The sequence below is a fragment of the Rhineura floridana genome, chromosome 2 (assembly GCF_030035675.1).
Source record: "Rhineura floridana isolate rRhiFlo1 chromosome 2, rRhiFlo1.hap2, whole genome shotgun sequence".
In the NCBI taxonomy this organism is placed as follows: domain Eukaryota; kingdom Metazoa; phylum Chordata; class Lepidosauria; order Squamata; family Rhineuridae; genus Rhineura; species Rhineura floridana.
This window is the reverse complement of record NC_084481.1, coordinates 130,153,511-130,180,966: the sequence shown is the minus strand read 5'-3', so window position 1 is coordinate 130,180,966 and position 27,456 is coordinate 130,153,511. Positions and strand designations below refer to the sequence as shown.

The 27,456-nt window shown below is 38.5% G+C and overlaps 1 protein-coding gene across 4 annotated transcripts in view; it reads left to right on the top strand.

Annotated features, from left to right (window-relative positions):
• The window catches only part of ELP4 (elongator acetyltransferase complex subunit 4), a 307,806-nt gene that overhangs the window by 159,516 nt on the left and 120,834 nt on the right, over positions 1-27,456 (top strand). For 3 of the 4 annotated variants that reach the window (XM_061610549.1, XM_061610546.1, XM_061610547.1), the window contains exon 9: positions 7,923-8,029. In XM_061610549.1, the coding sequence (XP_061466533.1) occupies positions 7,923-8,029 (107 nt within the window). Of the gene's footprint in view, positions 1-5,398; positions 5,541-7,922; positions 8,030-27,456 lie in introns of those variants that run through there. The other variant, XM_061610548.1, reaches the window with a different exon arrangement.

Genomic DNA, 27,456 nt, shown 5'->3' with positions numbered 1-27,456 from the left:
GGAGTTGTAGTTTAAAAAAGTAACTTTTCCAAGCTCTGTATTCACGTGGTGGTGATGAAATGCCTTGTGCTACCATTTTACTACAGTAAATTTGTTATTACTAGTTAATATACATTTGCCATTTGTGAAGGAGTCGGAGTCAGACAGTAGAAAAATAGAGGAGTCGGAGTCGAAGGTCTGGCGTACCGACTCCACAGCCCTGGTTACTAATTGATTTTCTTGAGTTTAATTAAAACAAGTTTTTAAAAATCATAAGGTTAGTAGTGTACAGTAGAGTTTAAATTATATATCAAAGTAGTTTTTCTACAGAAAGTGCCTGCATTTAACTGTTTTAATGTGTTTTCAAGAATTCTTAACATATTTATCTAGATACTTTTGCACAGATTTTGTGAAAGTTGCTGGAATACACTTTCAGAGAATTTAAAAGTTATTGCAAGACTGAACAATGACAAACACTTGTAGCTAATCCAGAATAAAAGTTTGAGTGTGCATAAATTACCACTAGGGTTGCCAGGTCAGAAGCATCCCAAAACCTGAGATTTGAGGGGCAGGCCCTAGTGATGTCATGGAGGCGGGCCCGAGTGATGTCATGGGGCGGGCCCGGGTGATGTCACGGGGCAAGCCTGGGTGATGTCATTAAGCATGATACATTAAGCATCAATAATAGTTGCTTGGAGCATACAATTAAAAAAAAATCTGATTGGAAATTAAAATAGAAATCTTGGCTAAAAAATGGAGCCTGGATAGGGAACATTTAATCTAGCCTACTTGCTTTCAGCAAGAAGGGTTTAAGTGCCTTCAGGCCAGGCCAGTAACCAGAAGGCCACTGTAGGGACAAAGGAGCCTAGTGTTGTGGAGATGTTAGATGGGAGCATTGGGGAGTAAAGATGGAAGCTCTTGAAGGCTAGAATTCTAAACACACTTACTAAGGGATTAAGCCCCATAGAACTCAACAGGACTGACTTCTGAGTAGATATAGTTTGGATTGTGCTGTTGGTAAACCTTAACTAGGGATCCTCTGCAAAGACATCCATATCCAAGCAGGGTTGGCAACCCCCTCTCTGGAATGCCCTGCCCTTATCTTTTAACGTGGCTGCTCCAAACGTCTTTACAGATTTGACCCTTCACTTCAGAAAGAGGTCTGAGAAATGAGTAAGAGTAAGAAGTATCTTTTAAAACTGTTCTTTTCAATTCACTCTTGAATGCACATCATACCTAGGGCAGATCCACACCATTCCTTTAAAGCACATTCAACACCCATTTGAAGCACATGAATCCCACCACAGAATCATGGGAACTGCAGTTTGTTAAGAGTGGTGAGAACTATAACTGTGAGGGGGAAATGACACTTCCCAGGATTCTTTAGGGGAAGTCGTGCGCTTTAAATGCTAGTTGAATGTGCTTTAAATGTATTGTGTGAATCCACTTAATAAATTTTGCCTGCATGTAAATTGTTTTAATTAATTTTTCAAAATGAAAATAAGCTATAAACTGTAGTGGGCGACCATGGGCTACTCACCATCTCTCAGCCTGTCTGCCCCTCAGGATGAAAACAATGGAGAACCATGACCACCCCAAGGCATACTTAAAATGTAGAGGAAGTATTATACAACCATAGTGTGAAATCGGATATTTATTATTATTATTATTATTATTATTAATTACATTTGTATACTGCCCCATAGACGAAGCTCTCTGGGCGGTTTACAACAATTAAAAACATTAAAAACAAATATACAAATTTAAAACACTTAAAAAAAACAATTTAAAAACATGGCTATGTGATGGCTATGGGTGCACATCATGCAGGCAATACCTGGATGTACGTGTGTGGCTGCATACTCTTGACAACCCTGAAGAAAGGTGGCTGAAGCCCTCCCTCCTGAGTTTGTGTCAGGGACACAGTATGACAAAATGTTTATATAAGCATGACTATCAAATATGTTCATTATTTACATAACCTGTAAAGATATTTATAGTGCTATGTTTGTTTACTCAGAAGCTAGTCCCAATGTATTCAGTGGGGCTTACTCAACAGCGAAAACTATACCCTCAAGTGATAAGGAACTTGTTCTTTTAACAAGCCTTTTAAGTTAAGACCTTATCCCAGTCTGTGTCTGTGTTGGAATTGCTTTTTATTTATTTTTTTACAATAATTTTTATTCAAATTTTCATAAAACATACAAAACAAAATCATAAAACATTCAAAGACAAAAAACAAAACAAAACAAAAATAATTAGACAAAAAAATAAAATATTGACTTCCCATTTGTCACAGATCAAATCAGTTATGGGTCTACAATATATAACAATCCTGTTTCTTAAATCATATTATAAAATCACTTTCCTCCAGTAGTTATCTTAATTAATCATCAAATCTCATAAACATTACTTTATTCTTTCCACAAAAAGTCAAAGAGAGGTTTCAATTCTTTAAGAAATATATCTATCAATTTTTCTCCAAATAAACATGTCGATTAATCCATCTCGTTAATAATTATAATAATCTTATTGTCATAACCATCATGACGTCACATAGTGTGATGAGTCATAACCATAGTCCAAATAAACATTTCGATTAATCCATCTCATCAAAATCTGTTAGGTTCAATAATTTCAATAGCCATTATTCCATTATCCCTATTAGTTCCATCTTCCATCTCCAATAGTCCTGTTAAATCCAGTAATTTCAGTGTCCAATCTTCCATTATCAGTATTCCATAATAATCTTGCTGTCATAGCCATAGTCATATAATAAGAGTCTGATGGGAATTTCCTCTATCCCAAATATTTTCTTGCCATCCATTCTGAATAAGTTGCTGAAATACTGTTGTAAAGTCATATCTGTGTTCTTCTTTTTTACAAAATGCACTGGCTCATCTCTTGAGAGTTTTTCCATTGTCACATGGCTGCAGTTAATTCCATAGATTTTCTCTATATCAAACTCCATCACGTCATTCCAGTCCAAAAGATTATCCAAGCCATTGATAACTTTATCTCTAATATCTTCATTAATTTCTTCAGAGATAACGTTAAATTCCAAACAGTAGATTTTATTTCTAAAATCCATAAACTCCAGATCTTTTTCCAATTCCACATTTGTTCCAATCTCCAGGGCTTGTATCTTCCCTTTATTTTTTCTTTTCTCATCTCTGATCTCATTCTCCTCTCTCACAGGATCCCCTATTTCTTTAAGCTCCTGCGTCATTTTGCTCAGTTCAATTTTCAGCTCCTTACTACCCTGCCGCAGGGTTTGTTTCGTTATCTCAATCTCATCCATTATTTTCTGAAACATAGTTACTTCCAGATTCTCAGCCACTTTCTTGATTGCCATTTTTAAAACCACGAAAACAAAGCAAAACAAAAATAAAGAAGAACCACTTCTTATTTCAGCAACAATTGGGTTAATATTCCAGGCTTGATGACATCACAGTATAAACAAAGCAGCCTGCCTTATCTCTCTATGTTCAAGAATGCAAAACAAATTTAGTTCCCAGCATCAAAACAGTTAGTGGCGTCGTGAAGAAGCAGATTCGTCAAAATAAAATAGACCAAAAAGAGAATAGTCCCAGACAATATAATATTCTTCGGAATAGAAATCAGGAATAGAAATCCCTCTTCTGTTTATATCTTTAGAATGCACTTCCAGGACAGCTTTTTGCGACAGAAACAGAGATAAGCTGTTAATTTCGTGAATAACAGAGAAGAGTTATAGCTCACCCAGAAGTTGTCCAAAGCCGATCAATCTGACAAATCTCCTTTTGCTGCAACAATTTAAACCAAGTAAAAAAAATAATAGAAAGAAGGGTGCTTGCCTGTTAGACCGTTCTCTCTTTAAAGAAAAGATAAACGTATCGCTTAAACAAATAGAGCTTGTTCGGAAGTCCGTCCGGCATTGTTGGCTGGACCTTATCTCATAAATTAATGAAATCCAGTCCTCCCAACAAAAACAGGCTTTTGAGGTTGATCTCTACGTTTCTCCCTGCCCGGGAGAAATTTCATCAGTCAAAAAAAAATGTTCTGACTGATTTATATCTGAATAAGCTTCTTTTGAGGCGGGAGCCCGTCCCAAAAGCAGGCACAAGCGAAGTCACCCTTCCCGGAAGTCGTTGGAATTGCTTTTTAATATGTTTTTAAACCTTTTCTTTTTAAAAAAATGTTTTTAAAGCTTTTAAAAATGTTTTTTAAGATGTTTTGTTTCAATATATTTTAAAGTCTGTTTTTATGATTTTTAAAGTGTTTTTAGTGCTTTCGTTTGCTGCCCTGGGCTCCTACTAGGAGGACAGGCGGGATATAAATCAAATAATAAATAAATAAAAATAAATAAATAAACTTCATCCACCCAACCCAAAATATGGAATCATGCCACTTTAAGCTGTTTTGCGACTCTTTATACTTGTTTTATGGTTATTGGTATTTAAAGGGATTAATTTCTTATTCTGAGCTGCCTTGGTTTCCAGTCACCAACCTACCTCACAGGGTTGTTGGAAAGGCTACACACACACACTCACACACACTTGCAGGTGTAAAAATAAACCCCATATAATAGTTTGTTGTCAAACCAGTTTGTCATTGAGGAACATTTTTAAAAAAAATCAGTATTAGTTTCCTACATAATAAAAACTGTGATACCTAGGTAAACCCTGCCTAATTGCTTTAAAAATAGGATTGGAGGGGGAGAGAAAGATTTACAACACAAAGTCTGTGCTATGTTTACTCTAAAGTCCCATTAATTTACAGCACAATCCTAACCATGTCTACTCAAAAGTAAGTCCTAATGGAGTTCAGTGGGGTTTACTCCAGGTACATGGGTTTAACATTGCTTCACTGCCAGAAAAGCAAGTATTGGATTAAATACTTTCCTATTTCATAGCCCAGGGTCTGACTCTTGCACACAAGGGGAAAAAAACTTTAAGCCATATTACTTACGCAAACTGCAAAATCTCAAAGCCACCATTTTCTGATGTTGAAATTAAGCCTAGGCATGCCTGGATCAACAAGTCACAACCCTGGCTTCATTTATTGGCTACAATCCTGAAAGGGCGGGGTTAGAGCCAGAGCTTGGAAAAGTTACTTTTTTAAAACTACAACTCCCATCACCCCCAGCCAGCATGGCCACTGGATTGGGCTGATGGGAGTTGTAGTTAGAGCTAGGAGCTGTTATAAAGATCTGTAAAACAGATTTAACAGTTGTGCAGGGGGGGCGGTTGACGTTTTGGTGTATATCTCAGGAACCAGACCACCTAGAAACTTTTTTTTTTAATTGAAGCTGAGAGTCTGGAGATTAAGGGGTGCTAGCTGGAGAACAAGAGGGGACCCCCAAAAACCAGAGACTCCGGCTGAAAACCGGAGACCTGGTAACGCTAATTACCACTGTTACTATTGTATACTACTGTAGTTCTGTGGAAACCTCCAGTCCAAAGACTGAGCTGCTTACTTGAATCCTCCTGTACATGTTGTAAGAATGTGGCAATGCTGTTCAGCATGAGAAAATACACTCGGGTGTAATAGTGGAATCTTCAGCATCGTTAATGCTGTCGTTTTTATGTAAGAAGGTAATCTTTTGAAATAATCTATTTAAGTAACAAAGTAACAGAAATGAACAAGCTGTTGAAAAACATTAGCCTGTTTTTTTGCTTGTAAAGGCCATGTGGCATTGGTTCAATCAAATGTGGTACTAGAAATTTAATATTTCACTGTTTAATAGTTGGTTTTTAAACTTTTGGAGACTTCTACAAAAATGCAGGAAAGCATTTTTGTCTTTCTAAAAATGCTTTGACAGGAGGTATATTGCTCAAAAGTGGAAGGGTTTGTGCATTGAAAATTATTACTTTTGTATTAGCTTTAAAATTTAATACTTTTTTTGTTTTTACAATTTTGAAACATTGATAGCATGTATATGCCCTCCAGTATTTCACTGAAGACAATGTCATATGTAGACTTGCATCAAAGTTCACTGCTTTTAGCATGCACACACGTATCTCCCACACACTTTCTGAAGGCCCTTCTCAATCTGCTCCATTCATTTGTACTTTACTGTTGCACTGGTTTCTGAAGCACTGTGTGTTATAAACTGAGTTTAACAGTTTCTTTGTTTTAAAACTTAAGCATACTTAATAGAATGTTAAATCTCCAGTGGGTCTGGGTTGATTTGTGCTTATTAGCTTCAATTCAATTGCATTCATCAACATTTACTAGATGGATATCTGATTAAGCACACCAACAACATTCTTAAAAGGCATCCCCAGAATTCTCAAAATGGGGACAGTGATTTACCACCATCAGAAAACACAGTTTGCCTCCAGTAAATAGGGGCATCTGAACCATATAGAAACATTAGCCAAGAAATGTGTTTATATGATTTAGTTTATCATATTTGTGTTGTTCTCACACCCCAATTCTAAATATACTGGTGGTGAGCCAAATAAATGAAGAATACACTACTGTGTGTTCTGCCAGCACTTCCTTTCCAAGTTTTCTCTCCGGTAGCTCCTAGTCTGAAGATAACTGTTTTTTTAAAAACTGAATAGTAGCTTGCTTCTCCACAAGCAGAAGGTCTATCTACATGTGCAGTGATTTTATTTTCACACAAATTGCTACTTTTGAATTGTAGATGGAACCAAGTTTCACTGGAATAATTATAGCCTATTTCTAAGTATTGGCACCATTCCAGTTAAAGGTAATTATCACTGAGTTTCGTTGAAAGCAATAGGACTTTGTCACAACTAACTTAAGTTCTTCCCTTGGTTTCGTTGGGAATTTGTCACTAACCTAAGTTAGATCAGACCCAATGTACTTAAGATAGTGTGAATGAAATGGTACATAACCTAAGTATAACCTATTTGCATTAAGTTCTACAAAAATATAATTCTTACATTCAGTAATTTAAGGAAAATACAAATTGTAACATTTGTTCAGGTGATTTAGAAGATGTTTAATTCTTTTTAAGGTTTGGTTTTGTACAACAGTGCATTCAACAACATGTACTATTTCCTAATTTCCCTTAAAAATGGCAATTGCTACTTCATATTTGAAAAGAGTGTTCATTTTTTAAAACTAGGACTGCTTGATAAAAATGCCATTTGAATTGCCCAGTATTTTCACCTTTATTCATTAAATTTGAAATTAAAGTAGTGTAACCTTTAATTGTAATACCTTGTAAAACATTTCTCATTTTCTGTTGTAGAAAGTGACCCTGTGGTTGTTTATAAACTATATTAAGCTGCACAGGAACCATCCAGCATCCTTGTCAAAAGAAATCAGCCTGAGACTCATCTGACAGAATACAGAGCTTGCAGTGTGCCTAGTATTGTTGTAAAATTCCAGCAAGCTCAGTGAATGTCTTGCATGCAGAAAATAATTTGTGTTGGGTTTGTGTAATGATTAAAATTTATCCAACAGCATATTCTACAGTTCTGGTTCCCACAAGAGTTTTTAAAAAGTCATTTTCAAGGTGTAAAGCAAAATACTTTTCATTAGAGCTTCACTGGTTATCAGTAACCCATGAGCCTTGCTTTGCTGGCTGCTTACTGGTGCATTTAATAAAATAAAGATCACTCAGTGGTGCCGTGGGCAGCATGCAAGGTGATAGCCATATTTGCTTACTGTAAATACATTGGAAAATCACACACAAACCGGCTGCAGTTTTGACAAGTATTAAAATCCCTCTTTACATCTGTACCTCTATACCAAAGTGCAATTAGTTTTCCTCGCACAAGGATTTCTGTTTATCTTATTCTGCTTGATTACTTGAGTATAATCACACCATTTGCTTCATTGCTTCTGGTCGCAGGCTCCAGTTTTAAAAGGGGAGGATGAGTGTCTGTAAATATACCGAATTCTGCTCTAAGACATTAATTTACGCATCTGGATATCAGCATTTTCTTAATGCTTTTCCTCCATTACTTTTTTCTTTTCACAAGGTTTGATTCACATACACCAGATTCCTCGACTTAATAGCTTGAGCTGTGATGTGTCAGACACGAAGGACCTTGCTTTTAGATTGAAAAGGAAGCTATTCGTTATTGAGGTAAGATTTTTGTATATATATATAATTCTGTATGAAAATGAAATCTTATCTTAAATGTTTAATCATATTTAATTTGCATCATCTGTTTGCCAAGCAGGTTTTCATGGTTGGAAATGTCTTAGAAATTATTGTTTTATTATTAACAAGAAGTCAATTTCTGCATTACAAAAATTAAAGTATCCAGAAACCATTTTTTTCAAATAAACATATTGAAAGTAGGCCACAACCTTCAATAACAAAGCATGACATACATATTCCTAAAGATGTCAGGAGATTGTTAGTGACTTGCTCTTCTCTTAGTGAATGGGACAGTGTCTACATGTTATTACCCCAGCTGAAGATTTTTAATGTGTAATGCTGCCTAAAACTGAGCATGCCATGAAATATAAATGTCCTTATCAGTATTCAGAAACTATTCCCTTTACATTACTAGAATCACCTTTAACTCTTCTGTGTCATTTTAAACACAGTATCATTTACGTTATAATGTCCTTAAGGAAATTTTCTGCCAAATGTAAACTTTTTCCGCCTGACCTTTTATGCAGACAATCCACATAGAAGGCAATATTACAAAAGATTGTTTTAGGGGGCTATCTTGATAAAGAGCAAATGGACATAGAGCTGTTAAGCAATTAGTGCTGATATATTTATTAACCAAGTAAATGCTGAGTGAAAAAAGATATGGCTTTGGGAGTGATGGGATACTCATCAGTGCAGCCTCTGCAGCTTTTAAACCAAGACATAAAGCAGCCAAGCAGCCCTGACAAATCATTTAGTTTAATCTTTTTTCAGATGAAAAGCTGTTAAGCAGGCGACTTGTCTTAACTGCTTGCAACCATAAAAAGAAGAATTGCCACCAATATATTAGCATATTTTTAACTTCATCACTAAATGATGGTCAATGTGGCTTGGCAATGCTTTGGTGTTTGGGATTTCACCCCTAAGTGACCACTTTGGCCCTTATTTGACCCTCTGCCCTCTTTAGCTGGCCACTTGATAAGGTAACAAGGGTTCTCTGTCTCTCTCTATCTCCATCTCTCTCACTGTCTCTCCACAATTGCAAGTTGCGTTAACCTATAAATTGTTGAAAGGAGCCTATCAAGTGACAAATTAAAGTGCCCTCCTAATAATGGTCATCAATGTCCTTAATTATCTAGTCCTATTGAAAGTAGTTAATAGTTAATCAAGAAGCTAGTTTTTCAGGCAGGTCATCTCTGAATGAGTACTTGAAGTTTCTCAACTAGAGATGCTCCCTTCAAAAATCACTTAAAACCAAATGCATGATGAAGATTGTTGTGTCATTTTTTTCCTTTTAAGAGATGATTCCTCTGTGGGTTTTTCAGATCTCAGAAAAGAATACATTTACGGGAACTAAACACTGTACTGTAGTAGTCCATTTTAACATAATTTCACTTTATCAAAAGGCTATTCATCTTCTGAATCACTACTACAATAAGGGACTTTAATATTCATGCTAGAGTTTAAAATGCAGAAACTGTAATTGTTTTCTGACACAGACAAACAGGCTATTTTGCTACTGTATTAAAATTCCATTTACTACACCTTTGAATTGAAGTATTTTGATTTTTTTTCCACAAGGAAGCTTAGATTAGAAGAGGTTTCCTCTGTCAGAGTCTGGTTACTATTTTCTGTTGCTCTAAATTTCAAACCCACTGGCCAACTATGTAGAATTCCTGGAGCCTACGGGTAAAGACATTTGATTTAGCAATGTTAAGGAGCCTTTGGATAATAAACTGTAGGGATGCATAGATTACCTACTTGAATAATTTAATCCCTCATTGTTCAGTACTGTGCCCCTTACACATGGTTTCCATACTTGCTGGAGAGAAACATACTGCATCCTAATACACCTGTATTGTTTTATAGCATTGCCCTACACTGCTAATCTTCTACCCATATTTTCAAACTACAGAATTGTGGTATAAGTAAGGTAGTATAAAGCATGGGCTGCCTAGCTTGTGCAACTGTATCATGGAGGTAGTTGGCCAAGATACTAAATTTATAATTCAGAGTGAAAAAAATAAAAATACTTTGTATGTCTAGATTAGAAATAAAAATAATAAATAGCAAGCAGCATGGATTATAACCCATAGCAAATGTTATTTTAAAATGGAGGTGTGGGAATAAAACACTCTTCTACTGAGTGCACTAAATGCAGAGGTTGAAGGTTATAGACAAGTTAACAGTGTACAATACATTTATATCATCATTGTGTTGAAAGCTTACTGACTATCTCTGAAAAATGGATTATAAGTCTTGATGCAGGAATTCACAAGTGACTTGAAACAAAACTGCTTCAGTTATGTTTTCATCACTGTGCTATTGCTTGTCAAGTAACAACCTGTGTCCACTGGATGAGTTTCCTTAAATTCCTTACTATGTTATTACAGTTACCCACTCTTGTCTTATAGGGCTCTTTACATTGTGCTTATTAACAAGCAGCTTAAATGTCATATCATTGTTAGCATTGGCTATTTATAAAAAGATCATACCAAGCAACCTATTATTTTAATACTTGAGTACATGTTAATACTGAAAATATAACTGGAAAAGTTAGTGGCCTTTAGTAGTGGTATGTAATGTATGTATTTTTGGCAATGAGTATAGTTTGGGATTTAAAGTATGCTTATGTGTATTTTTTGTTACTCAGACACTTGGTGGAAATTAGATAATAGCTGTACATTCTAAAAAGTTCACTTGATATTTCATTGCATTGTACGTATTTTAAAATATTAGTGCATACCTCTTTTTAAAAAGACTCACAATTTTGAAGTTAGCTTGTCTAATCCTATTTCTTCCTACTTTGGAATCTTAATTAGAAGGAGATAAAAACCATCATTTGACTAAATTATTGTCTTGAATCTGTAGCAAAAGGTATAATCCGCAATTGGGCCAATTAGTGTACCCCATAGTTAGCTATACTGAGGCAGGCAACTTGATTAGATCTGACACCAGCCTAGTTCCCACTGTTGTTTTGCCAGGTATGATGGTCAGACTTCAAAGGGCTTGAGGCATCGCGGGGCAAGGTTTGGAGGCCAGCTTAGGTCCGGTCGTTAATCTCTCTGCTAAAACCACAGCAGCCATCACACAAAACAAGCTTACATGACACAATCATGCGGTATTAAAGTTTGGGTTCAGTCATGCCAATTTGCCTTTGATTTTCTGATGACTGGGTAAAAGATGGCTACATGACTAGACACATACTAAAAATGTACTGATTAGGTAAGTTCCTTAAATATTTGAAATATTTTTAATTTTTCAGTTGAATAATATGACATGCTGTTTATCTTAATGAAACTTTCTGACAAGGAAGTGTTTGTATTTAGTGTATCTTGAATTAACACATCTTTTGCCACATCACATGTTTTTCTTTTATGTAACTTACCATTTCAGAGGCATTTTCATAATAGTTTAAAAGAAAACCCTGTAATATGCTTTTGCATTAATTCCAAAAAGAACTTTTAAGGAAACTATTATTTCCTTACATACATCTGAAGTCATTCACAAAAATGGAATTTCTTCATAACTATTTTCCACTTAAATGCTGAGTAAAGTGCTGTTCAGCTGATGTGATTACATAAGTATTCATTTCTTCTGCATTCTGATTTGTGGAAATGTTGCAGTAATGGTGACATGTTTCTATTCTGAAGAAAGCCTAGGGCTGCTTTAGTGTTATTCCAAATTATTGAAATTGTCAGCTTGCTGACTTTCCTTTAGGCTGCTTTAGGCCTATTTATTTTTTTATTTTGTTCTCATGCTCCATCTGAGTTTGGCTAACAAGACATCACTACCTGATTTGACAAAGCAGTTAGAATAAATATTCAAGATACTGATTAAATACTGTATCTCTGTCTCGTCATCATATACATTTCAGTATCTAAAGCAAAAAATATCTGCAATCCTAACCGCATTTACCTAGGATTTCGGCACAATGAATTCAGTACAATTTATTTCTGAGTAGACATGGTTAGGATTGTGCTATGTGACTTCTCAGCTTGATGAACTTTGGCTTGCTGTTAGTCACTTAAAACAGCATGAAGGAAAGGCAAAACAACAACAATGAATAGTATTCATTTAAAAACTTGCAGGAGAGCCAGTGTGGCGTAGTGGTTAGAATGTTGGACCTGGGAGACCAGGGTTCGAATCCCCACATAGCCATGAAGCACTGGGTGACCTTGGGCCAGTCACTGCCTCTCAGTCTCAGAGGATGGCAATTGTAAACCACCTCTGAATACCACTTACAATGAAAACCCTATTCATAGGGTCGCCATAAGTTGGAATCAATTTCAAGGCAGTCCAAAAACTTGCATTTTATTTTGTACAAGTGTATAAAGCTGTTTCATATTTGTATATCTTATTTTAACTACCATCAGTAGCAATTAGTCACCATTATTCTTTTTTTAAAGCTGGTGTAGAATTATGCTTATTTAAGCCCACGCCACCCCTTCTATTCCTCCTCTTGGCGTGCAATGCCCACCCCGCCGTCCCTCTTTTATGGTGTAATCTAGGTCGCTTTGGGGCCAAGTAGGAATTTTTATCCTGCCCACCCTGGTTTGCGGGCAGTTTTTTTGCCTGCTCCATACTGTGAGGGTGGGAGGGAATTAAGTTAGGGAGCGTCGTGATTAAAGGGTGGTTTTGGCTGATTTGGCTAATTTGGCAAGGTTTAAAATGTTAATGCCCTGAGTGGGGCAGGTTGTGGGAGCACGGGTGTGGTAAGGTGCGGGAAGGGAAGTAGGTAAGGACAGCTAGGTGCCCCCGTTAGGCACCTTTGGAGGTGATTGGTGGTTCCAGAGGCCTGTCTGTCAGGGCTTTACAGCCCGAGGGCAGGATATGGGCTCCTTTTGGGGCAAACTTACCTCATCCACCCAGAGTTGTACGGCCCCGGGGGGTGGTGATGTGGGAAGGTCCCCCTGCTCACCTACAGGGGTAGGCTGGGGTAAGGAGTAAGCAGAAGGTCTTGTCCTTGCCACAGCAGGGGCTGGTTGCCCGAGAGCTGTATGGCAAGCTGCTTGCTTATAGACAGTTCCCACACCTAGGTTTCCCCTTTGCAGGTTACTTTAAAGGGTTTTATTATAGTTTTAATAAAGTGGCCCTTTGTTCAACCCATACTGCTGTGTCTGTGTCTGATTTCACCCCTCAGCCACAAATGCTTCTCTATTATTTACAGTTAGTTCAGATTTCAGTAGTATGGTTATTGAATGGTTGGGGCAACTATGATCAGAGTATGCCTGTTCCGTACAGTTCAACTTACCCCCAATGAAGTAAGGTTGAATTTAAGACCAATGTCCAGTTTATAATGGAATGTATGGGTGCCCTGGCTACATTAGAAAGTTGCTTCTGGAACCTTTCTGGCATGCATAGACACTGCACATTGTTTGCAAATCTCAGCAGGTGATGGGGCTTACGTTGTCATTGGCCTTCAGGGTAGAACTTGCCCTCTCCTTTTCCTTCTTCCTCACCTTTAAAAATAGCCTGAACCCTTTTGGTTTCCTTCTTTTTATCTTTCCTGTCTCTCCTATTAAAAACTGTTTATAATAAAATCAAACATAATAAAATTTATATTGTAGAATGTAAAAGTGGCTTCAAAATGTGCAGAAGTCAACAAGTTGGGTCTAGGATATCTTAAGGACTGCTTATGCCCTTCTATCACAGCCCGATACCTGAGATCATCTGTAGAAGTGGTGTTAGTTGTCCCTCATGTTACAGACGCTCAACTGGCCTCAACCAGGCATTTAGTGTTGCTGATTCCATGCTGTGGAACACTCTTCCAGCAGAGATTCAGCAGACATCCTTGTTTTTTTACTTTTGTCCCTTGAAGACTTTTTTATGGCAACAGCCAGGCCTATGCAATTGTTTGAAATGCCTCTTGAGTAGCCATTCAGTTTAATAATTGTTTTGTATTGTTTTTACATATTTTTATGGTGTTTTACACCACCCAGATATTTTGCGAGACAGTGGTATACAAATACTTTTATAAATAAAATAGTCAGATACAGTTCAGCATTTTAATGAGCAAAGATACCTTCTCTGAAATGTTACTTGAGGAAAGCAAAATATATTGGGTGAGATCCTATTAAGTTATACTCAGAGTAAACCCATTGAAATCAATGAACTTAAGTTACTGAAGAGGATAATTAATATTTTATATCACCAGAATTGTAATGAATAATTTCCTGGGGCATTTATTGGGATGACTGAAACATGTGGGAGGGGAGGGAATACAATGGTAGGCCCCACCCCTAATCTACACACGTTCAAGTGAAGGTAGGAACAGAGTCTGTGTATGTATAACTGTATTTTTATAGAACACTCTTCACACTTTCAGCAACTGATGTACACATGCACATTCCATTCCGATCTTGAACGTGTATAAATCATGGGTGGAGATAGCATGCACAGCCTCTGTTATCCCTTCTGTGCGTGCCTGGGGAGGATTTTACTGCTTTTAGAAGTCAGATATTTACAGACTGTACTGTATGACACTTAAATAATGAATTTGTGCCAATAATTACCTGTGTCTAGAATGTGGAAAACATCTTTTCCACAGATTTTCTGCATTATTCCAGCCTATCACTGATCTGTATCTATATCTGTTACTATATTTTCTGTTTCATTCTTCCATTGACTAACTAAAAGAGAAAATTAAACATGTAGTTTTGGACATATCTTTTAAAATCTGCTTTTTCTTTCAACCCAAAATATATTTCTAAAGGTGTATATCAGGAATCAACAACCATTCTTCTGGCAAGGGCTACATTGCCTTGTGGTTAATTTGTCAGGAGGCACGTGCTGGCAGTGGGCAGAACTGATGCTGTGAGATATAAGAGTCAGAAGTGTTCTGGTTTAACTAACTCATAATAAAGTTTACCCTGCTTTAGTTTTCACCATGGCTATCTGAGATTAGAATTCCCAATGCAAGTCTTTTCAGATTTAAGCAGTATTGGATTTGATGGGGTTACATATATAGAGGAGGGTTTTTTTTCTGCACAAAACACTAATACAGCTATTGTTCTAGAAAGCAAGTGAAAGTCATTACTTTCTGAATTCAGCATTCTGCAGACACGCATACATGGCAGAAGCCTAACACTTTGTTGTCAGACGGCTGGGAAAAACTTCTTTTCCCCAACCCATAAAAAAAAAAACATAACTTGACTTTTTATTCAATAAACTCCTGCCTGAGTAATATTGGATGTCCTTTCAACATGTCAGTGCTACTGTCATTTAGGAACGATGTACCCAGAGGTGTGCTGGAGCCGGCTTGCACCGGCTCGCGACAGCCGATTGTTAAAGTTTTGGGAATTTTGTGAGCCGTTTGTTAACAGAGGGAGCAGGGGAAGTCTTCTGCTCCTCTGGTTGGTGGATGAAAGACATGTGCCAGAAGTATGGGCTTCTGGGCAGAGCTTAGAAAAGTTACTTGTTTGAACTGCAACTCCCATCAGCCCAATCCAGTGGCCATGCTGGCTGGGGCTGATGGGAATTTTAGTTAGGGTTGCCATATTGCCCGGTTAGCCGGGTTTTACCCAGATTCTTTGCATGCCACCTGGCGCCTGTTTAGCCCCTTAGGTGGCCCAGATTCTTAGCTCTATTTTTTTTAAAAAATTAAGTTTTTAGGTGGTCCGGTTCTTGAGATATACATAAAAACGTCAGCCACCCCCCCCACTGTTAAATCTTTTTTTAAAACAAATCCGTCCTTTATAGCACTTCGTAGCTCAGTCTAACCCTGCCCGTTCAGGATTGCAGCCAATCAGTGTGAAGCCAGTTTGGTTGACCTGGGCAGTGTCTAGAAAACCTCATTGCAATGCCAGAAAATTGTGGTCGTCCCCCCCCCCTGTTTATCTGAAAATCTCATAAATTAGGTAAGTATAAACATTTCAGTTTTTTTTCCTCTTGTGTGCAGGAGTCAGATCCTGGGCAGTGTTTTCAAAACCTTCCCAATACTTGCTTTTGTGGGGGTAAAAGCAATACTAATCCCATATGCCCAGAGTAAATCCCATTGAATTCAATAGGACTTACTTTTGAGAAGAAATGGTTATGAATGTGCTGTACATTAATGGGACTTTTGAGTGAATGTAAAAAAGAATTGTGTTTGTGTTCTAACTCTTTCTGTTTCTCTCCAGTCCTATTTTAAAGCAAGTAGGCAGGTATTACAGTTTTTATTTTGTAGGAAACTAATACTGATTTTTTAAAAAACTAATACTAATTATTCTGCAATGACCAACTGGTTTGACAATAAACTATTACATGGGCTGTATGTATTTATACATCTGCAGAGTGTGTGTGTGTGTGTGTGTGTGTGTGTGTGTAGTCTTTCCAACAACCCTGTGAGGTAGGGTTGGGAAACCAAAGCAACTCTCAATAAGAAATAAATCCCTTTAAAATCCAATAACCATAAAGCAAGAATAAACAGTTAGTAAGCAGCATAACGAGGCATGATTCTGAATTTTGGGTTGGGTGAATGAAGTTTATTTATTTATTATTTGATTTATATCCCGCCCATCGTCCCAGTAGGAGCCCAGGGCAGCAAACAAAAGCACTAAAAGCACTTTAAAACATCATTAAAAGCAGACTTTAAAATATATTAAAACATCTTTGAAAATATTTTTAAAAGCTTTAAAAAAACATCTTTTTTATTTATTTATTTATATTTATTTATTTTTAAAACTTATATACCGCCTGACTAGCAATAGCTCTCTGGGCGGTGAACATAGATACAATAAAATACAATATGGTACAAAAAAAAAATCACAGTCTAAAATCAAATATCACAGTCTAAAACAGCAAAGGCTCAGAATCAAGTTTCAGACATTACAGTACATTAACAAAAATTAAAATTAAAATGCCTGGGAATAAAGGAAGGTTTTAACCTGGCGCCAAAAGGATGACAGTGTCGGCGCCAGGCGGACCTCCTCAGGGAGACTATTCCACAGTTCGGGGGCCACCACTGAGAAGGCCCTTGATCTTGTCACCACCCTCTGGGCCTCCCTATGAGTCGGAACCCGGAGGAGGGCCTTCGTAGCAGACCGTAGTGTACGAGCCGGTTCATAGCGGGAGAGGCGTTCCGACTGATATCGAGGTCCCGCGCCGCATTATTTTAAATTATTTTTATTTTAAAAAAATTAAAGGCTTAAAAACATATTAAAAAGCAATTCCAACACAGACTCAGACTGGGATAAGGTCTCAACTTAAAAGAACAAGTTGAAAGAACAAGTTCCTTATCATTTGAGGCTGTAGATACTTCCCAGTTTGAGTAAGCCCCACTGAATACATTGGGACTTGCTTCTGAGTAAACAAACATCGGATTGCACTATGATATATTTACAGATTGTGTAATTCATAAACATACTGTATTTGATAGTCATGTTTATATAAATATTTCTTCATACTGTGTCCTAATAAGTATTTGATTTCACACTATGGTTGTAGATTATTTTTTCCTCTACATTTTAAGTGTGCCCTTCTTCCTGGGGGTGGTCATGGTAATCTGTTGTTTTCATCCTGAGGGGAGGATAGGCTGAGAGATGGTGAGTAGCACATTTAAGGTCTCTTCACCTCCCTCCCCTTTTTTATTTGTATTTTATATTTCTCCAATATCTTCCCCTGGCTGTTTTTATGTATTTTAAATATTTTTAGATTAAATAAATAGGAAATCATAATTGTGAACCTCCCTAAAAGCAATTTACCTATCCTTATGTTTTGGCAAAGTGATGGTGTGAAGGCATGCTGGTAGAACAAGAGACCATGTTTGAGGACTTTGTCACACATTACCTTTTGAGACCTGTAGATTCATGTTGGAAAGAACACGTGCACGTATTGAATGGTGGCTTGGGTGCTGTTTTTTCAGTCTACGCTGCATGCGTAGGGAAGGTGATACATCATCTGGCAGCTAGCTTCATAACGTGAAAAACATTTGGATCACCATTCACTTGTTTACTTTTCTCACTATTGAGACCACTTCATATATTACTTTTTCATACACAGAAATTTAATCTTTGTATAGGAAAAAGTATTTTGTAAAATATGAAGGACAGTGGCTGCCCAGTTAGTATAACCACTGTACATACAAGATCTACTCAGCCACTGTAATTACCTTTGGTTCAGGTGTGTATCCAACTTTGATGTGCTTATGGAAGGGGTGTGCAAGTAGTGCCCCCCCCTAGTGTGGAGGTTTGGACAAACATTGTGTTATGGAAAACCAAAGTCTGTGTGAAAGTACATATTTGGGAATGCCATCAGTGTAATCCTAAACACACTTAATAAATAATATCGAACTTGCACGTCACAAAATATATTACGGTCATGTCCATAAGCACCAGGAGGGTAGTCGCCCAGGGGGTCTTAGTCCCTCTGCTTTTTTGGGAGCAGGGTCCCTATGTCTCCAAGCATCCTACAATCAGCATGAAAAGGGAGTGTGTTAGTCACTGAGAAGAGTCTTCTAATATGCTTCCTTGCTTTCCTGCTGATTGGAGCCAATCAGAGTGAAAGGAGGTGAGTCAGCCACTGAAAAGACTCTTCTCAGTTGCTAACGCTCTCCACTTACATGCTGATTGGCTCCTAGAGATGTTTGTTGTTGTGAGAGAATGCATTAACAAAGATCTCATTCTTAATCCAGGAGCAAAAAAGGATGTATGTGGCTGCAACTATCATGAAGGGACTCTGCATTTCTGAATTCTCTACTAAACAACTGATAAATACCTATGTAACTTTGTGTCTGGAGACTTCTTATTAAGAATCACTTTCCATAATTGTAAGGAGTTATGTCCATACGCAAGCATCCCAGGCACCTAAATGAGGGGTGAGAGCAGCATAGGGACATAAGCAGATGTCTTATACCAGGGGTTCCCAAACTTTTCTTCTACATAGACCACTTGAAAATTGCTGAGGGTCTGAAAGTATCTGAAAATATACTATGGGCATATGCAAGATAATTAACTCCCATTAGTGATAAGAGCAAGAATTTATAATTATTATTTTAATAAAAACAAGAGGCTTATCAGTACTTTGAAGAGGTTGTTGTTGTTATGTGCCTCCCAGTCAACTATGACTTACGGCGACCCTATGAATCAGCGACCTCCAAGAGCATCTGTCATGTACCACCCTGTTCAGATCTTGTAAGTTCAGCTCTGTGGCTTCCTTTATGGAATCAATCCATCTCTTTTTTGGTCTTCCTCTTTTTCTACTCCCTTCTGTTTTCCCCAGCATTATTGTCTTTTCTAGTGAATCATGTCTTCTCATTATGTGTCCAAAGTATAACAACCTCACTTTCATCATTTTAGCTTCTAGTGACAGTTCTGGTTTAATTTGTTCTAACACCCAATTATTTTTCTTTTTTGCAGTCCATGGTATGCACAAAGCACTCCGAACACCACATTTCAAAGGAGTTGATTTTTCTCTTATCGCTTTTTTCACTGTCCAACTTTCACATCCACACATAGAGATTGGCAATACCATGGTCTGAATGATCCTGACTTTAGTGTTCAGTGATACAAGTTTGCATTTGAGGACCTTTTCTAGTTCTCTCATAACTGCCCTTCCCAGTCCTAGCCTTCTTCTGATTTCTTGACTATTGTCTCCATTTTGGTTAATGACTGGGCCAAGGTATTGATAATCCTTGACAAGTTCAATGTCCTCATTATCAACTTTGAAGTTACATAAATCTTATGTTATCATAGTTTAGTCTTCTTGATGTTCAGCTGTAGTCCTGCTTTTGTGCTTTCCTCTTTAACTTTCATCAGCATTCGTTTCAGATCATTACTGTTTTCTGCTAAGAGTATGGTATCATCTACATATCTTAAATTACTGATATTTCTCCCTCAATTTTCACACCTCCTCATCTTGGGCCAATCTCACTTTCCATATGATGTGTTCTGCATATAGATTAAACAAATAGGATGATAAAATACACCCCTGTCTCACACCCTTTCCGATGGGGAACCAATTGTTTTCTCCATTTTCTGTCCTTACACTAGCCTCTTGTCCAGAGTATAGGTTGTGCATCAGAACAGTCAGATACTGTGGTACCCCCATTTCTTTTAAAACCGTTCCATAGTTTTTGGTTATCTACACAATCAAAGACTTTGCAGTAATCTGTAAAGCACAGGGTGATTTTCTTCTGAAATACTTTGGTCCATTCCATTATCCAGCGTATGCTTGCAATATGATCTCTGGTGCGTCTTCGCTTTCTAAATGCAGCTTGGCTTTTTTTTTCCGGAGAGCTGGTTGTTAAATATTTACCAGGACACCACTGGATGTACCACTTAGAACTCCCTTTTGAATCCACCAGTTTTCTGGGTTGATCTCTTTTTATTTAAAAGCACAACAAAGAGAGGTGTTCTTCCTACAACGTTGGATTTATTTTGGTGTTGCCCTCTTCTCTTTAGTTGCAGTCACCTATAGTTGCAGTCACTTAGAAGAAAGCAGCACTGGAGTAAACGGCATCCTAAACCTGACAGGGTTGCTACTTGTAATATTTATCATCTCATACTCTTTTACACACTTCCCTTCAAGGTGATGGTAATGATCCACAAGTCCCACTATGTTGATCTGACTCCCAAAGTGACAGTATTTTGACCCCCAGAGTTAATGCACCACTCCACACCAACAGCTACAGCCAGCATGGCTAATGATAAGGGATTATGGGAGTTATAGTCCAAAAGATCTGGAGAACACGAGGTTTGGGAAGGTTGCACTACAACATTGTAATGTGGACTTCACCATATATAGTCACCAAAGCATGCCACTTCTCCCCTGACAACATTTGTAAGATTATTTAATGGCCATCTGGGAAGGGTTGTGTAAACTTTTGAAATAATAATGTTAACAATGTTAACAATATTTTCCCTTGCAAAAGCCCTGGTCCATACCATGATCACCTTTCACCTTGGCTACTGTAATGTGCTTCTTTGGCCTTGCATAGCCTCATCTTGGCCTGCTGTCCTCTGTGCAGCACTCTCCTGCCAAAATATTCATATATTTGATTGCTGTGTACATCTCCTTAAGCCCCTACACTTCTTGGCTACTCCTGGATCCTGCATAAGCTTCTTAGCCTTCAAATGTGTGTATGCATTTCTTTATTTATGACATTTATAGGCTGCCCTTGAACAAGAGTTCTCATAACAGTAGACTTAAACAAGTTAAAAGTTCAGTAACTATAACAATTAAATATGCATCAGAGAACCCTAAAAGCAGGAAATTAAAACAGATTTTAGAGGCTTGAACGTATTTAAAAGTCCTGGGAAATAAAAAGGATTTTACCTGGTGTCAAAATAACAACAAAATTGTCACTACCTCCATAACCATTCCATAACCAGCTTGCTACTGCTGGATATACCCTTTCACCAGTAGTCATCTCCTGCACCTCTCCTGGTAGGATACCAAAAGAAGTGGAATAATATCTTAAGATATTATTCTTTGGCAGATGCACTATTTCCCATGTGTTTGTATGTAAAATTGTGATTGATAAGATGTTACTAGATTACCGAAGAAAACTAATTCATGGTCAAAACATGTTTTGTATTTGTCATTTATGAAGGAGTTTGTATTTATTTACTCTAGAGGTGCTTGGAGCTGCTTGCTTTTAATTTTGTGTGTAAGTATTGTAAAAGTAATCAGACCCCTAACCAATGCTCTCATATTACTGAATTACAAATGGTACCTTGTAATTTCGTTCTGTTTGATATTTTATTTTGAAACACTGAAACTCAAAATCAATTACTGTAAGGTGACATTGGTTTTATGTTGGGAAATGTTTGTAAGAAACATAAAAAACTGAAACATGTTGCTTGAATAAGTATTCAACCCACACACACACACACACACACTGTACCAGCTTTGCACACAGTGTTGGAGGGATTTTGGCCCATGCTTCTTGGTAGATTCGCTCCAGGTCGTTCAGGTTGGTTGAACTTTGCTTGTGGACTGCAATTTTCAAAGAGTGTCACAGATTCTGAGATGAGAGCATTGGTCAGGGGTCTGAGTACTTTTGCAAGGCATTGTATATATAGTATATTCACTAACCGGCAAAAAACCTTGCGGTTTAGGAATGTATCTATAGCCAACAGATATTTCTGTCAAACTTTAAAAATCAGGGAAATTGGGCAGCTATGGTGGATGCACCAGGGGAGCAGGAGACCTGAACTCCTCTCTGAGATACTGTACTGCCCTACAAATTGGTCAAAATGCAACATAATTTGGGTTGGTCTTTCACAGTCCAATCCATTTCCTGTGTAGCTTGGAAGAATTTGGTAACATGTGCCTCTGAGCATATGGTGAGTGGTAGCAACACCTACCATCTCCAAAGATGGAGAATTACATTTTGTTGGTGTTCTTCTTACTTTGCTTGTTTTCTGTGTTACTACTGTTTCTACAGAGAATCTAACCTAGAAAATTTCCCTCATTATTCATCCTAGAAATCTGTGTCAAATTTATTTTTATTAATTTCAAAGCCTTTTTATTGCTCAGTGTCATATGATGGTGAAGTCAGCCTTTTGTTTTTCAAACTGAACGTTATGTTCTATTTCTATTTTGGGTACATTAACAGTTGAATCTGAAACTGCAGTTTGATGTAAAATCTGACTGATTACAATAGGTTGCTACTTAAGCAATGACTCTAGCTGTTGGAAAAAACAAACTTGGCCTGCCCAAGATGCATATTTTCAGCTTGCTTAAACTACTCAAGGAAGGTGGGCATGGTCAATTAAAAACATAGAGCACACCTAGAATATTGCTAGAATATGTATCACATCACACTGTTTTATCATGAGCAAACTGAGACACTCCTCATGTCCATTGGAAACTATTCTGCAGAACAGTCAGTGCCATTGTTCCACAATTGTTTTTGGAGCTTTTTTTTAGTGTTGCAAAGTGTTGCTATACTTCACTTATTTACAGAAACAGAAGCAAAAGAAAATGACTTACTATAGGAAACTTCACTAAAATTGCAAAGTAAATCAAACATATTTAAAGTGACTATCTGAACTATATCAACTGTGTTAATATTGTTGCTTCCTCCCTGCTAAAACAAGATCAGCACAGCACGTCTTGTTTCTGTTATTTGGGTTGATTGCAGGTGTTGCCATCACTCACCATGTGCTCAGAGGCACAAGTTACCAAATTCTTCCAAGTTACGAAGGAAGTGCATTGGACTGTGAAAGACCAACCCAAATGGTGTTTGCATGTTTACAAATTTGTAGTGCAGTACAATACGTCAGAGAGGAGGTCAGGTTTCCTGCTCCCCTGGTGCATTCACTATAGCTGCCCAATTTCCCTGCTTTTTAAAGTTCGATAGAAATATCTGTTGGCTGTAGGTACGTTCTTAAACCACAAGGTTTTTTTTGCCTATTAGTGAATTTCTCTGCTTTTTAATCCAGGGGGTAAGAAATGGGATCCTGTGCAAATTTGCTGAGAATGGATTGATCATTTGCATGCTTATTGAGTTGAGTGGGATTTACTTCCCTGAAATGATGCTTAGGATAGGTGAAACTGACCACAAGGAATGGGGAGGGGAGGAGGGGGAGGGGAGGAGGCAGGAGGGGGAAGGGAGTGCAGGTTTGATCGTTTGCATGTTTATTGAGTTCAGTGGGATCTACTCCCGTGCAATCATGCTTAGGATAGGTAAAACTGACGATGGGGAGGGAGGCCTGGAGTTGGCAGGGGAGGATAAAAAAGGAAGAGGGGAGGGGAGGAAGAAGGGAGAAGGAATGGGGAAGGAGGGGAAAGGCAGGTCTGATCATTTGCATGCTTATTGAGTTCAATGGGATTTACTCCCATGCAATCATGCTTAGCATATGTAAAACTGACTGGGGGGAGGAGGAGGAGGAGAGGGAGGGAGGGCTGGAGTGAGCAGGGGAGGAGGAAGAAGGAAAAGGAGAGGGGAGGAAGAAGGGAGAGGAAAGGGAAAGGAGGGGAAAGCAGGCCTGATCATTTGCATGCTTATTGAGTTCCGTGGGATTTACTCCTGTGCAACCATGGCTAGGATAGGTAAAACTGACCATGGGGGAGGGGAGAGTACAGGGAAAGAGGGAGGGGGGAGAGGGGAGCAGAAGGAGGGGGCGGAGGAGGAGGGAAGGGGGAAGAGGTAAAAGGGAGGTGATGGAAGGGAGGACAGATTTTATTATTTGCATGCTTATTGAGTTCAGTGGGATTTACTCCTGTGCAATCATGCTTGAAAATGGAATGGACTGCCTTCACGTAGACTCCAATTTATGGCGACCCTATGAATAGGTAAGTGGTTTTCATGGTAAGCAGTATTCAGAGGTGGTTTACCATTGCCTTCCTCTGAGGCTGAGAGGCAGTGACTGGCCCAAGGTCACCCAGTGAGCTTCATGGCTGTGTGGGGATTCGAACCCTCGTTTCCCAGATCATAGTCCTAGGATAGGTAAAATTGACCATGGGGGAGGAGAGGGGCAGAGAGGTGGGGAAGGAGGAGGGGGAAGGAGGAGATTGGAAGGGGAAGGGAGGGGTGAAGGAAGGGGCAAGAGGGAGGGGATAGGGAGGAGGAGGAGGAAAGGGCAGGGTTGATCATTTGCATGCTTTTTGAGTCCAGTGGGATTTACTCCTGTACAATGATGCTTAGGATCAGTGAAACTGACCTCTGGGAGGAGCAGGGAGGGGAAGGGGGGGAGGAGATTGGATGGGTTGGCACTGGGCAGAGGGAAAGCCCCATTCCAAAAGGAAAACACTGTGAACAGTATTCTTTTTCAGGGTTTCCTCCACTTTTTTATTCTACAGCAGGTGCATGTAGCCTCCCACCCAAATTTAAACCAAAGCTTTTCCGGGCTACATCCATACCAGACTTTTATTTCACTTTAAACAGTCATGGCTTCTACCAAAGAATCCTGGGAAGTGTAGTTAGTGAAGGGTGCTGAGAGTTGATAGGAGATGCCCTGTTCCACTCACAGAGCTTCAATCAGAGCGGCTGACTGTTAAACCACTCTGACCACTGGAGCTCTGTCAGGGGAATAGGAGTCTCCTCTCATCACCCTTCACAAACTACACTTCCCAGGATTCTTTGGGGGAAGTGCCTGTCTAAAGTGAAATAAAGGTCTGGTGTGGGTGTGGCCCCCTGATTAAACAAGCCCAGCAGCTGTGAGTCTGGCTTTTAGAGCACTGATTTGGCTCTTACTGAGCATGCCCAGCCTTATAATTGAGTTCAAGCAAAAATTTCTTAATTAAAAATCAGCCATTACATTAAACTGCAGTTTCAGGTCCAACTGTTAATGCACCCAAAATAGAAATAGACCATAACCTCCAGTTTGAAACAAAAAAGGCTGTCTTCACCATCATATGACATTGACCAATAAAAAGGCTTTGAAATTAATAAAAATAAATTTGACACAGATTTCTAGGATGAATAATGAGGGAAATAAAATTTTCTAGTTTAGATTCTCTGTAGAAACATTAGTAACACAGGAAAGAAGCAAAGTAAGAAGAACACCAACAAACATACAAAAATATAATTCTCCATCTTTGAAGATGGCAGGTGTTGCCACCACTCACCATATGCTCAGAGGCACATATTACCAAATTCTTCCGAGCTACACAGCAAGTGGATTGGACTGTGAAAGACCAACCCAAATGGTGTTTGCATTTTGACCAATTTGTAGGGCAGTACAATATCTCAGAGAGGAGTTCAGGTCTCCTGCTCCCCTGGTGCATTCACTATAGCTGCCCAATTTCCCTGCTTTTTAAAGTTTGATAGAATAGCTGTGGGCTATAGATACATTCTTAAACCGCAAGGTTTTTTGCCTATTAGTGAATATATATTACATTACACCTCAACTTGGATGTTAATATAAGGACCAAACTGCACTTCACATTCACAGTGTGTGTAGCAGTAGCCCAATGAAACATTTTTGCTTGAAAGGTTGTGGTGGGAGGGAGAGGAATTGTCACTCTCAGTTCCCTTCCCCTGAGCTATTTATCTGCTCTCAATTCCCTCATCAACAAGCAGGTTTTCAAACAAAAAAGCCCACATGGCAGAATTACATGCATTTGCAAACCTATAGTTTGACTCCAGGTTGGTTGTGTTCCATGGCAGAGAAAGCAGAAATGCCTTGTAAAGGCAACCCACAAGGGCAAGGTGGGAATTTGGGGGCTAGAGGTGGTATAAGAGTTAACAGGAAACCATATTTTTACTTAGAATCTGAGTTCTAGGTAAGTACTCCAGGCTATGGAAATATCCAGACTTCCCACAGCTCAGTATGCCAAGAAGGTACTTCAATTGTTTGTTTGTTTTGTATCTCTAAGCTAGTGTACAGATAGCACACTAGAACTGGGCTCCTTTTTGGAGGAAGTACGGGATATAAATTTAATAAACAATAATGATAATAGAAGTAGTTTGTGTTTACTTTACATTTAGTTCTACCTACCCTCCATGTAATTTTTTTCTAACAGAATGGTCCTTTGATGTAACAAAATTTAATTAAAATGTTTCACACATAAAGGGTGGAGAACTCAGGTTACCAGGTCAACTTCTAGGTTGTTGGTTTTTTTGTTTTGTACAGTTTGTGTGTAGTTGTGTTGCTTAATTTCGTTTAAAAGCAACACCACAGCAGCAGAGAGTAACAGCAGAAGTTGAAATGCGAGTGTGCCAGCGTGTGCGTGGGTTTGCCTAAGAAAGCAGGCTTTTACCCTGCATCAGCATCACTGAGACTGGAGACTTAGTAAAATAAGAAAAGCTACTTTATTTATAAAAATACATAGTAGATAGAAAAGGCATACCTAGTTCTAACTAACTAGCTAAGTTGGAGGCACAACGCCCAGGTGTGGGAGTCAGCCCCATGCTCGAAGAGAGAGCAGAGACAAAGGGAGTCTCCTCTCTCCCGGACAGCCAGAGAAGAAAGGAATGGAAAGGGCAGAAGGAGGAGGGGCAGGTAAGCTTCCCTAAAGGCATCACAGTCTAGCAACAAAAGGAAGTCAGTCAGAGCATCTCAGGTAAAAGGTAAACAAGCCTATCCATCTGGAGGACCCTAGCTCTATCTTCCTTCTGGAGCTTAAACAAAAGAACAAAACAGGAGTTGCTCTTGCCCCACTTCCAACACAGATGGTATTCCTTTCCTAGTTCTTATGCACCCCAAATAGTTCTGGATTTGCAGCAGGCAACACTGTTTGTAATCTGTGGTAGCTCATCTCAGAGCCTTGATGCCTAGAGGAGGCAGGTGGAAGCTCACTTGAGCTATTTTGGGGAACAGAAGGATGTGCCTACAATTGGGATAGTAAAAGGTGTTGCACATAGGAAGGTCCTGATCCAGCTATATCATATTACATATTATTTATTTATTTATTAAATTTATTAGTCGCTTTTCTACACATATACGGGCACTCAAAGTGACAGTTAATAAAAAATTAACAGGTGCAATATAATAGTCCTGCTCACCAGCATAAGCTCTTCGGGCATTACATCCTAATCA